At 44.9% G+C, this 12,857-nt stretch overlaps 1 protein-coding gene across 1 annotated transcript in view; it reads right to left on the reverse strand.

The window, feature by feature from the left end:
• The window catches only part of MYO15A (myosin XVA), a 144,727-nt gene that overhangs the window by 9,042 nt on the left and 122,828 nt on the right, over window positions 1-12,857 (reverse strand). The window contains exons 58-62 of the mRNA XM_069087739.1: window positions 11,096-11,190; window positions 10,228-10,305; window positions 9,393-9,489; window positions 4,254-4,414; window positions 397-530 (exon numbers count right to left, since the gene is read on the reverse strand). Coding sequence (XP_068943840.1) covers window positions 397-530; window positions 4,254-4,414; window positions 9,393-9,489; window positions 10,228-10,305; window positions 11,096-11,190 — 565 coding nt within the window. The remainder of the gene's footprint in view (window positions 1-396; window positions 531-4,253; window positions 4,415-9,392; window positions 9,490-10,227; window positions 10,306-11,095; window positions 11,191-12,857) is intronic.

Genomic DNA, 12,857 nt, shown 5'->3' on the forward strand with positions numbered 1-12,857 from the left:
AGCTGTGTGACTCGGGGAAGTCATTAGCCTCAGTTTCCTCATCTGTAAAGTGGGTCTGAGAACAGCACCTATCTCTTAGGGTTGTTGTGAGGATAAAACCTTGTTTTATCAATGTTTATCAAAGACAATGTTTGTAAAGCACTTTGTAAACCTTAAGGTGCTATTCCTGTTATCACTACCTGCTAAGGGCAGGGACCAAGCCAAGGAGTTAAATAAGATATAGAAGGGGGAGACCCAAGTAGCTATAGCTGCTGCCAAGAGAACCCCAGAGGTGAAGCTCTCAGTCTCCATCCTTCCTGTCAGGTTCTGTCACTTTCCTAGGAAGTTGAAGAGCTCTGGGAGAAGGATTCTGGGATCATCTGGAGAGGTTGGTGGGGATGGGGCGGGGGGCCTTACACACTGGGCAGATAGACGCTGTCCTTGGCACGATGTTGGAGAGCAGCTATCTTGGACACCTGCTGTCTCTGTTGTTCGCTGGGCTGCTCAGTGGGCAGGCTACTGAAGAGGCCCTTTCGATAATCAGGCAGGACCTAGAAATTGAGGAATCATAAGGGAAATGCACACTATTTTGTGAAGTACTTCATCCACTGATGGAACTAGAAAACTATATCAAACAGACAGAATTAATACCAGAGTAAACGGTAAAGTCTAAGGGCCATAGGAACTCAGAATAGGGAGAGAGCAAACAGAACTCTGAAAGGATGAGATTTAGTTGGAGATGAGAGGGAAGGCTATTAAAGGCAGTGTGGGATGGCTGTAGTGTCTCTGACTTGGAGTCAGGGAGACCTGGGTTCACATCCTGCTTCTGACATATGCTAGCAATGTAACCACAAGCAAACCCCTTAACCTCTCTGAGCCTCAGTTTTCTAATCTGCAGAATGGAGATAATAATACCAATAATGGCTTGTTACTTATCCCTATACCTGGGCCATCTCTGGCTGTCCTGATCTCTATCTGGCCACTGGACCCACATGGCTCCAGAGGAGAGGGTGAGGCTGGTGACCCTGCACAGCCCTCCTTCCCTCAAACACAATTCACTTTCATATCCTGGCATCATCTCCCTGATGTCGTGGGACTCTTCAAGAACGAAGGACAAACAATAACGTAGCCATACGTGTAAGGGCTGTTGTGAGGCTGAAATGACCCAGAGGAGGTAAAGTGCCTTAGAGACTTTTCAGCACTAAATAGACATCACCTATCATGATTCTCTCTTTTTTTTTTTTTTTAAGCAATCGGGGTTAAGTAACTTGCTCAAGGTTACACGGCCAGTTATTTCTGGGTGTGGTGCTGAGTATCTGAGGCCGGATTTGATCCAGGTCATCCCGACACTGGAGCCGGTGCTCTTACTCGCTGAGCCACTTGGCCGCCCCTAAGCAATTGGGGTTAAGTAACTTGCTCAAGGTTACACGGCCAGGTGTTTCTGGGTGGGTGCTAAGTGTCTGAGCCCGGGATTCGATCTCCAGGTCTTCTCAACACTGGAGCCGGTACTCTTACCCGCTGTGCTACCTGGCCGCCCCCATGATTCTCAATAAAGGAAAGCTGTGTGAGCACAGGCATGAAGGTTAAGAATGAGCCTGGCATATGTGGGCTTCATAAATATAATCTGTATGGCATGTAAGTAACGCAGAAGTGAGTAGTTAGAGACAAGAAGCAGATTACTGAAAAGGTAGATTGGGGGCACATTGAACACCAGCTCAGGGAGTTAGATTTTACCTTAGTCATGTGAGAATGACTAACAAAGGCCCAGGCCCAGAAGCACATGGAGGGTCATTCAGCCTGCCTCTGGGCATGCATCATGGCAACCCTGTTTTCTACTTTGGCAGGTACCCTAAGATGATTTCCTCTCCGATTATCATATGGTCAAGAAGGGTCTTTTGACTGGTTGCTGACCTTGAAAGGCTCCAACGAGAAGACCTTAGTCTTTTTTTCTTGGTAGTGACCAAGGCAATAAATAACTTACCACATGCCTTTGGGTAGAGAGAAGTAGCATTGGTACCACTGGCCCTACCGTGGGCCCATGCTTTGCTGTGAATACCTGCTGTCTCTATACCAGAGTTTGTGTGTAGCCCCTGCGCAGGAACAGCCCAGCAGAGGATCAGCCTGGCAGCTGAGACCTTATATCCTGAAGCAAGAGAGTGACTTATTCAGCAGCTAGTGACAGGGAAGGGTGAATGCTTTGAGGGAGTCCACTTTCCCCAGGGACCAGTAGAGGTGATGGGGAGGAGGTAATAGAAGGGAGATTATGCTCCTGGTCTTAGTGAAAATGCTTTGTAAATTCTATTGCTGTATCTTCTCTGTAAATATCCTTTTGTGATAGCTAAGCGATCTTAATTGGTTAAAACGATAGTAGGGCACTCATCACTCAGTCAAATAATGACATAGCTAAGATATGTTAAGGGATTTCCTGAATTTGTTTTTTTGTATTGCCGTATCTTCCAGAAACACTGGACCCTGAGCATATAGGAGGCCCTGAATGTGTCTAGGACAATGCCCACCCCATCCCACCCCCTCTAGCCGACTTCATTTGTTGTTTGCATCCCAAACTGGACTCCCTGTGTGTCCTTGGGAGGCAACACAGGTGCCAGCCAATCTGTTCCAGGCTGAGAAATTGCTTGTGCAGATATGATGTGATATATTATCCTTCACAGAGAAATGGACACTCCTATTTTCTCAGTATAGTTCAGGGTTGGGGAACGTGTACAGGCCACATGTGGCCTCAAGGTCACAGGTTTCCCCACCCGTTCCCAAAGAAAAAGATTTGCTTCTCCCTGTGGGGAGAGGGTTTTGTCCATCTTCCCCCCATTACTGCACCTGTCCCCTCCCATACCTTCCTGTTTTCTCTTCTTCTTGTTGTACTGTCATAAATATGCACATTTCTGTGAGGACTGTGAACTCTTTGGGTCCCATATGCACATTCATTTATTTTGTAATAAACCTGGTTTTCACATCAGTCTCCTGATGTTGTGATTGCCTATTGGCAGGTACCAGCTATAACTGGCAGAATGGAAATGGAGACTTAAGCTGATAGCATTGGAAAGACACTCTCCTACCTACTCAAGAGTGCCCCTGGAACCCTGAGGAAGAGATGTAGCTAACCAGCCCTCTGGGGGGCCCAACGCATGAATGGATGTGAGTTGGGATAAGGATAGAAAGGCTATGCTTACAAGCAACAGGGAGCCCTTAAATCTCAACCTGAGGCATAGTATCCAATTTCCTGATGTGTTTTGTCCTTGAATCTGCCTGGTTCCCTGGGCTTGAGAACTGTGGCACTCAAGCTGATGACTGCTGGTTCATCTTAATGCCAGTAATAGCCTCTACCCTCTGACTCCCACCTCCCTTTTCCCTTCTTACCACTGTCAGGCCACAGAGTGAAGTTTCCAGTGCTTATTCACAAGGAAAAAAAGTAAAGTATACACAGAGATCAAGAATAGGAAGGCAGTTAATTGAAAATATTTAAAAGGATACCTAATAAAAAGTATAATAAATGAAAGTAATCTAACAGAAACTACCCAGGCTCACTAGATGATTTCCAGGTTATGGTTCTGTTCTATGTCCCCCCTAAAGAATCTTTGGGTCAGGTCTGTCCCAGCATGATTGTCTCCCAGGCTAGAGTCTTCTCTCTATGTGTCTCTGTGTGAGCACTCTTTCTCACATTTTGGAATGCCTTGGTTCAGTCATTTTCAGTCGTGTCTGACTCTTTATGACCCCATTTGGGGTTTTCTTGGCAGAGATGCTACAGTAGTTTGCCTTTTCCTTCTGCAGATTATTTTGCAGCTGAGAAAACTGAGGCAACCAGGAGTTAAATGACTTGCCCAGGGTCACACAGCTAGTGTGTGACAGACAGCTAGTGTCTGAGGCCAGGTTTGATGCATGAAGATGAGTCTTTCTCTCCAGGCTGGGCACTCTATTTATCTTGGCCCCCCTGGTAGTCATGGTAGTCACTAAATGCTGACATCTTCCTTCTCCCCAGGAAAAAGTTCTCATAAAAGATATAGTTGTACCCATCCCTGCCTCCCCCACCAAAGGAATAGTCGAATGTCACCTAGTTTATTCCCCAAAGTAAAAAGCACAATACCTTTCATCACACATTCCTGGGCTTATGTGGACACACCAAGAGAAAGAGTTTCCTCCTCTTTGCCCCAGCCCCGCTGGCCCCTAATAACCAATGTTCTGGAGGGAAGTGCTGGTTTCTCAGTTCCCGTCTGCCCCCATCCCCACCCCAGCTAAGAGCTGGGTAGCATGAGCAGGCATACCTGGCCGTAGTGCATGGTGACATAAAGCTCATTCTCAAACTTGAGTGGCTGGCTCCACAGGATGCGCCGGCACCAGAAGGTGTAACCACTGTCCACCAGCTCCATCTCTGAGGCAACATCTAGGATGTAGTCCCGCCGGCTCAAAGGACAGACGTTCTGGCCTGAGTGAGGAGACCACAGGACTTGTGTGTAGGACCAAGGGGTACACATGCGTGAAAGGGTGGCAGCTACATCTTTGTTCATTTCTCTGGTTCTAACGATTCACTCAGTTATAATTTATTAGGTACCCACTGCTCAGTACTGTGCTCAGTTTGCGGACAGAGGTATGAAGTTTAGTTAGTCAGTTAGCAGAATGTAAGCTTCTTGAAGGTAGGACCTCCGTATTTGTATCTTCAGCAGTATCTGGTACATATAAGATGCCTAAATACTTGTTTTTTCTCCCTTTTCTTTGTAGGTTTTTTTTTATTTTTTAGTTTACATCTTTCATTTCCACAAGATTTTGAGATACAAATTTTCTCCCCATTGTCCCCTACCCACCACCCCAAAACAGTGATCCCACTGAATATCCCCTCTCCCAATCTGCTCTCTCCCATATTTTCCCCCATCTCCCCTCCGACTTTCCAGTAGGGCACAGTAGATCTCTATGCCCCAGTGCCTATATATCTTATTTCCCAGTTACATGTAAAATAATAATAATGATAATATATATTTTTAAACATTTGATTTTAAAACTTTGAATTCTAGATTCTTTCCCTACCTCCCTTGTCACCCACCCTTATTGAGAAGATAAGCAATTCAATATAGGCTGTACATGTGTAGCTATGCAAAACATTTCCATAGTGGATATATTTATTGTGAAAGACTGACTATATTTCCCTCCATCCCATCCCACCCCCCACTTGTTCTATTCTCTACTTTGATCCTGTCCCTTTTCAAAATTGGGTGCTTCCAACTTCCCTCCCCCAAAGCCTGCCCTCCCTTCCATTATCCCCCCTCTCATCCCCTTCCCCCATACTCTCCTGTAGGGTGAGATATCCTATTTAGTGTGCATGTCATTTCCTCCCTAAGCCAAATTCATTGAGAATAAGGCCTACTCCTTCCCTTTTGCCTTCTTCCCCTCCATTGTAACAGTTTTGCCTTGCCTCTTCTATATGAGATAATTTACCCCACTCTTTCTCTCCCCATCTGCTCTCATTATATTCCTTTCTCACCTCTTAATTTCACCTTTTAAGTATCATCCTTTCCTATTCAACTGGTCCTGTGTAATGGGAATGCAAATTTGGAAGATCTTCCCTGCCCCTAAGCTAAAGTGCACCTGGAGACTGGGGTGGGAGGCTTGTTTTTCAGTAGATACTTTTTGATTGGCCAGTGGGTCCAAAAGGTTGTTACATTCTCTGAGCCAGGAGAAGGCTATATAAGCCCTGATGTGAGGCTTTGTTTTGGGGGCTCACTTTGAGAAGTGTTCTGTGATTTGATCTGAATTCTGGGAAGCCGTTGTCCAGGCCCCCCCCCCTTTGAAAAACCCAGATGTTGACTGGGTATGGATGTAATGGTTGGACAGTTTGAAATCTGTCTACTTGATCTGTTTCTGTCTTGATAATTCTGCCTGTATACTTTGAAGTTCGGGGTGCTGACCTTTTTCCCCTGAACAAGGTAAACGATATATGTCTGACTGATTAAAGTGAGCTTGTTAACCCATTTTGAGTTGCTTTCCTTTATCAAAGCAGATCCAGGAACCTGTATTGCTAGCACCCTGGGAACGCTGGGGTGCTTGCTGCTACATCCTGTACCCTTGGTCTATGTATACCTGTACACACACACACACACACACACACACACACACATATATACATATATACATTTCTATTCCCTTCAACTATTCTCATACTGAGAAAAGTTTTGTAAGTTACAATTATTGTTTTTCCATGTAGGAATGTAAGTAGTTCAACGTTAATAAGTTCCTTATGGTTTCTTTTCCCTGTTTACCTTCTCAAGCTTCTCTTGCTTCTTGTATCTGAATGTCAATTTTCTATTCAACTCTGGTTTTTTCATCAAGAATGCTTGAAAGTCCTCTATTGCATTGAATGACCATATTTTCCCCTGAAACATGATACTCAGTTTTGCTGGGTAGGTGGTTCTTGGTTTTAATCCCTGCTCCTTTGGCCTCCAGAATATCATATGCCAAGCCCTTCTGTCCCTCAGTGTAGAAACTGCCAGATCCTGTGTTATTCTGATTGTGTTTCCACAATATTCAAATTGTTTCTTCCTGGCTGCTTGTAATGTTTTCTCCTTGATCTGGGAACTCTGGAACCTGGCTATAATATTCCCAGGAGTTTTCTTTTTGGGATCTTTTTAAGAAGGTGATTGGTGGATTCTTTCAACCTCTATTTTGTCCTCTGGTTCTAAAACATAAGGGCCATTTTCCTTGAGAATATCTTGGAGGATGATTTCTAGGTTCTTTTTTTTTTTTTTTTGGATCATGGCTTTCAGGTAGTCCAGTAATTTTTAAATTATCTCTCCTGGATATATTTTCCAGGTCAGTGGTTTTTTTTCAATGAGATATTTAACATTGCCTTCTATTTTTTCATTTTTTGGATCTGTTTAATAGTATCTTGATTTCTCATACAGTCATTAGCTTCCATTTGCTCCAATTTAATTCTGAAGAAAGGATTCTCTTCTGTGAGCTTTTGAGATTCTTTTTCCATCTGGCAAATTCAGCTGTTTAAGGTATTCTTCTCCTCATTGGCTTTTTGAGCCTCTTTTGCCATTTGAGTTAGTCTATTTTTTAAGGTGTTATTTTCTTCAGTTAGGTTATTGATTCTCATTTTATAATTTTCTTGCATCATTCTCATTTCTCTTCCCAATTTTTCCTCCACTTCTCTTATTTAGTTTTCAAAATCCTTCTTAAGTTCCCCTATGACCTGTAAGCAGCTTATTCTTTTCTTGGAAGCTTCTGGTGCAGGAGTTCTGACTTCATTGTCTCCCTCCTTTTCCATTCTTTGATCCTTTTTGTCCCCCAAAAAGGAGTCCAAAGTCAGATTACTGTGTTTGCTTTGTTTATCGTGTTTACTCATGTTGCCACTCAATTACTTGACTTTTGAGCTTTTTGCCACAGTAGAACTCTGCTACCAGAGCTGGGAGCTTTGTCCCAAGTCACTGGGGTTTTCTCAGCTGCTGGAGCTATTAGTTGGGTGCCTTCTCTGAAGCCTCCCCATGCTCTGGCAAACTGGTCAAGCACCCCAGGACCTCCACCATAGACCACAATCCAGATCCAAGCAGGTTAAAGCAAGAGTGATTACCCCTAAGACTGATTGCTTGGTCCCCCTACAATCTGCAGGCCAGGAGCCCTAAAGCAGCCACGTGGAGGCGGCTCAGCGGCTTCTCGCCCTTGGGGCAAAGGCCAACCACACTCCCGAATTCCCGGGTCCCAAATTCCACACTGCACTGACCTCTCACTTTGTCCTTAGCATCTGTTGGTTGATAATTCTGGTGATCTGGGGGCTGGTTGTAGCCTCCTTGAGGCTAAAATCTGGGGCTTGCTTGGGGCTGGGCTCGGTTCCCAGAGTGCCGTGCTGCCCACTTCCTGCTGGCCTGCTGGGCTGTCCTCAGTGGGAGGTTAGCTTCTCTGTGGCATTTTGTGGGTTCTGTAGCTCCAAAGTTTGTTCAGAGTCACCTTTTACATGAATTGGAGGAGGTGGAAGCGGGAGCCCTGAGGAAGTCCTGTTTCTACTCCACCATCTTGACTCCAGACCTCTTGGTTTTCCCTAAATACTTGTTGATTGATTAATAAGACCTAATCTCTATCCCAATGGTGTTTACAGGTTAGTGCTATATGTGTTTCTGTGGAAAGTGCACTGGGCCTGGCGTCAGGAAGATCTGAATTCAAATCTGGCTTCAAACACTCATTGGCTGTGTGACCTTGGGCAAGTCACTTAACCCTGTTTGCCTCAGTTTCCTCATTTGTAAAATGACCTGGAGAAGTAAATAGCAAACCACTCCAGTATCTTTGCCAAGAAAACCCCAAGTGGTGTTGCAAAGAGCTGGACATGACTGAAAACGACTAAACAACAATATTCTATTTAATCACTAGTGAAGAACCAACTGCTAATTCAACAAAACTTATTAAGTGCTTATTATGTGCTGAAGAGCACTGACCCAGGCTGAGGATAGAAGGAAATCAAGCAATTGTTTCCCTCAAGGAACTTACCTTTTATTGTCAAAGTAGAAATGCTAAGAGCCTTATGGAAAAAATGAGCATTATATTCTGCAGCTTAAGAGATGAGGATAGAAAAGTCAGTTTTAAAAGATAGATTACTAATATAATAACATAAATGAGGAGCAGCTAGGTAGCACAGTTGATAGAATGCCAGTCTTTGGAGTTAGGAAGACCAAAGTTCAAATCCAGCCTCAGACACTTCTTAGCTTTGTGGCTTGACAAGTAACTTAATCCTGTTTGCCTCAGTTTCCTCATCTGTCAAATGAGCCAGAGAAGGAAACAGCAAACCACTGAAGCATCTTGGAAAGAAAACCCCAAATAGGGTCATGGAGAGTTGGATAAAACCGAAATGACTGAAAAATAACAAGAAGTGTATGTGGATGGATGTGTGTGTGTGAGTGCACACACACACTTATTTTGGTTTTATATTTATAAATATAGACATCATGGCTTAGGAAAGAATGCTAGACTTGGAGCCAAAAGAACCTGGGTTCAGGTTCTGCCTCTGAACTAACTAGCTGTATGACCCTGAACAAACACTGTCCCCCAGCCATGAGATTTCCCTTTCTGGACCATCTTCTAACCTCCTGCCCAAACTTTTCCCCTGATGTTTTAGAAGTTGAGGCCTCTTGCTAGCCAGGCCTAGGAGGATAATATATAGCCACCATCTGGGGGATTCACTTTCTGTTCTTAGGTCTTAGAGCCAGATCCTGGGTCTCCATGGAAAGGGATTCGGAGCAGGGAGGGGGAGACCTCTTAGATCAAATCCTTCTGTCCACCGTAATGTACCCCAGTCAGGCTTCCTGAGAAGAAGATGACTATCATGGGCTCTGGTGGGGGGCGGGTGTAAAGGTGGGAAGAATCAAGCAAGAGAAGCCTTGCTGAGGGAGGGGCCTTTTCCCCTTTCTGCACTGTCCTCTCACCTTGGTTGGTCACAGCAAAGATCACATATTCACTGACGGCCTCAGCCCGTGTTAGGCCCATCTCAATGCAGATCTCCGAGACCACATCTAGGGCCACCTGGAGAGAGAATCCCAATCAGAGGAGCAAAGGAGGGATTACCCCCTGCTGGTCAGAGGTCTATCAGAAAAGATAAAAAAAGGGCAGGGCCTCTTCTGAATGAGATGCCTGACCAAAGCCTTTGTGGAGAGGACACAGAAAGACCATAGGGGGCCACCTTGAGTATCCCAGAGTCCTGACTGCCTCATCATCATCACCAATAACATTTATTAAATGCCCACCATGCACCAAGCACTATGTTAGGTTCTGGGGACACGTGAAAGTGCCCTTGCCCTCACAACACTTACATTCTATTGGGGAGCTAGAAGGACAGCTGAGATTATTTTTAGGGGGGAGTGCTGGCAGCTGAGGAGATCTGGAAACATTTCATGTAGAAAGTGATGTTTGGGTTGAGCTATGAAGGAAGTTAGAGATTCTAAGAGAGGGAAATAAGGAGGAAAAGATTTCCATGCAGGGAATGCCTCTGGGAGATAGCCTGAACAAAAGCATGGAGAACATGGCAAGGAGGTTAGATTGGCTGGATTCTGGGTGGCAAAGTAGGTAAAGAAGAATACGTGTAATAAGCTTGGAAATACATGTTGCCTCTTGTCCCATACCCCCAAGTCTCTCCATTCATAGAATCAGGTGGAGCTGGGGTCTTCTGGGAAACCCTCATCTGTGTATCTGACCTGGAGGAGCAAAGGGCTATCTATGTCTCTATCAATATCAGATAGGGTTGGGGCCTGGTTCTCTCTTTACCGTGCAGGTCTTGATCTTCAGGTGGCGTTCAAGCCCTCCAGGAAGGAGGAACAGTTGCCTCTTGGAACTACGGCCAGCCTGTGGGTGAGGAGGGAATGAGTGTAGGGGTGGGGAAGATTCAAAGGAAGTGAATCTCTCAGGCTCTTTAAAGGTCAGAAACATGGGAAGTAGACAGAAGATGCAGCGAAGCAAATCTCTTCTTGATGTCAGGAAAGACTTCCTTTTATAGCTATCCAATAAGAGCTATCCCAAAGTAGAACCTTGGGAGGTGGTGGGTTCTCCCATTGGAGGGCTATAAGAGACTGAAGGGCCATTTGTTGGGTATATCCTACTGGCGATTCCTTAAAGATATGGGTTGGACTAGAAGGTTTCTGAGGCCCCTTTCAACTCTAAAATCCTGTGATTCTGTGAATCCAATTTCTTCTTCCTTCCTAGGGAGCTCTTTCTATTGAGGGTACTGGGAGTCATGAGGGTGACCTAGACATGTCAAAGTAGGAGGACCTGGGTGAGCTGACATCCTAGAACCCCATTGAAGGGTCATACTTCTTTCCAAGCCACCTTTTTGAGGAAGGTTTCTCTGATCGCTCTAGGACATATGATAATTTTCTTTTGGACTCTTACAGTATTTAGTATTATTCTCCCTCATCTTGAGTCTTTCCCTACATGAGTCTTTCCAATTAGACTACAAGCCCTTTGAGGGCAAGAACTATATTCTGTACTTTTATGTGCCTATGTAGGCTGGATTCATCGTAGGTACTTGGTACAGAATGGGGAGAGAAATCCAGGCTATGTCCTGGAGCTAGGCTGGAGGAGGAGCCCCCACCTGAACTCCTCCCATTCTTCCCTCCCTCCACACCTCCAACCTTACCAATATGGCCCTCAACTCCATGTTGCTGGGAAGTTCGCTTCGGCCACCAAACTGGAAGGTTTTCTGAAGGTTCTGCTCACAGGCCTTTGCAATCCCTGTCAACATTGCACCGTGCTCAATGGTTATTTACCATTCCCCTCTCCATCCACAAATTTCCTTTCTCAATTCAACAAGTGTTTATTAAGCACCCTGGTGCTTAAACTGATGATACAAAGGTAAAAAACCAAAACAGTTCCTGTCCTCGAGGAGCTGATATTCTCTTCCTTGGCCTTCTTTGCCCAGGTCCTCAAAGGGCATTCCTCAACTTTGGTCTAGGTATGCTGTCAGTTGTGTGGAATGACATTTGCAATCATAGGTATATGCTCAGGTGTGTCCTCAGCAAAGAATACTGTATTTTGAACAGCAACAAAATGTTTGAGAGCCAGTGTAGTAGACCCTCTACTAAACCTGTCTTATGTTTAGCCGCCCTGGAAGTCTCCTCATCTTACCTCTTTCCCCACTGCTGTCTCCAGTTCCATGGAATCTTCCTTCTCCCCAGCAGAAAAAGCTCTCATAAAAGATTCTATAGTCGAACCCATCCCTGACCCACTGCTAAAGGAATAATCTAGTAATAATGATGACCATCTCCACAGAGCTGTCAAAGCGATTTTCCTAAAGCACAGGTCTGACCATGTCAACTCACTACTTCAGTGTCTCCCTGTTACCTCTAGGTCAGATTCCTTTATTTGGCCCTTTTACAGTCTGGCTCCAACCTATCTTCCCAGCTTTTTCCAAGCCATCTTTTTGAGGAAAGTCTCTGATCACTCTAGGGCATATGATAACTTTCTTTTGAACTCTTATAGTACTTAGTATTAGTCTCACTCATCTTGGCCCTTGCTCTCCAATTATTTAATATACATGAGTCTTTCTAATTAGACTATAAGCCCCTGGAGGGCAGGAACTAGATTCTGAACGTTTATGTGCCTATGTAGGCTGGATTCATAGTAGGTACTTGATACAGAATGGGTGACTGATGTGATAAGCTAAGTGATCAGCCTCCCTAGATCAGGTGTGGGTGGCGACTCCGCTGTTATTCTCCTTCACATATGCTGCAATTCAGTCGAAAGACCTCTTGCTCTCACATGACACACTGCCTTTCCTGTCACTGAACTTTTGCACGAGGCTGTCCTTCTTTCCAGGAATGTGCTCCATTCCTCCAGCTCCCTTGGGACTAATCACTTTGTCTCCACATCAGTCTCCCTACTTTCCCTCCCCATCACTTGGAAAGAGTTAAGAAAACAAAGAGTTCTCTCCTCTCCACATCCATCTCCCCCGGATACCGTTTGTGGCAATGGCAGGAGACTTCTCAGGGATCCTTGGGCATTTCTTCCTCTTACCTTCAACTATCCTTTCACCAAGTCTTACTAAGGAGCTGGAGATACAAACATAGGGAGTAGAAGCCAGGAAGTACTAGACCTCAACTGAACTAGAGATAGAGAGAGAGCTTAGATCTGTGATTCCACTGGATGAAAAGCACCATAGGTTGACACTTTCTTGGCAACTTATAATCTTCGAGGTTGCCCAGAGCATTGAGAAGTTAAGTGGCTTGCTCAGAGCACTGAAAGGTTAGGGGATTTGCTCAGGGATACACAGCCAGTATGTGTCAAAAGTGATACACAACCTATATATATGTCTTCTTGCCTTGAGGCCAGCTCCCTCTCCACTATCTCATATTGCTTGTGTAATTGAGCTGTGACCCTAAAAGCAGAACAATTCTCATCCT

The sequence above is a fragment of the Petaurus breviceps genome, unplaced genomic scaffold (assembly GCF_028583685.1).
Source record: "Petaurus breviceps papuanus isolate PSGF00001 unplaced genomic scaffold, PetGlider_PUasm1.0 183, whole genome shotgun sequence".
Classification (NCBI taxonomy): domain Eukaryota; kingdom Metazoa; phylum Chordata; class Mammalia; order Diprotodontia; family Petauridae; genus Petaurus; species Petaurus breviceps.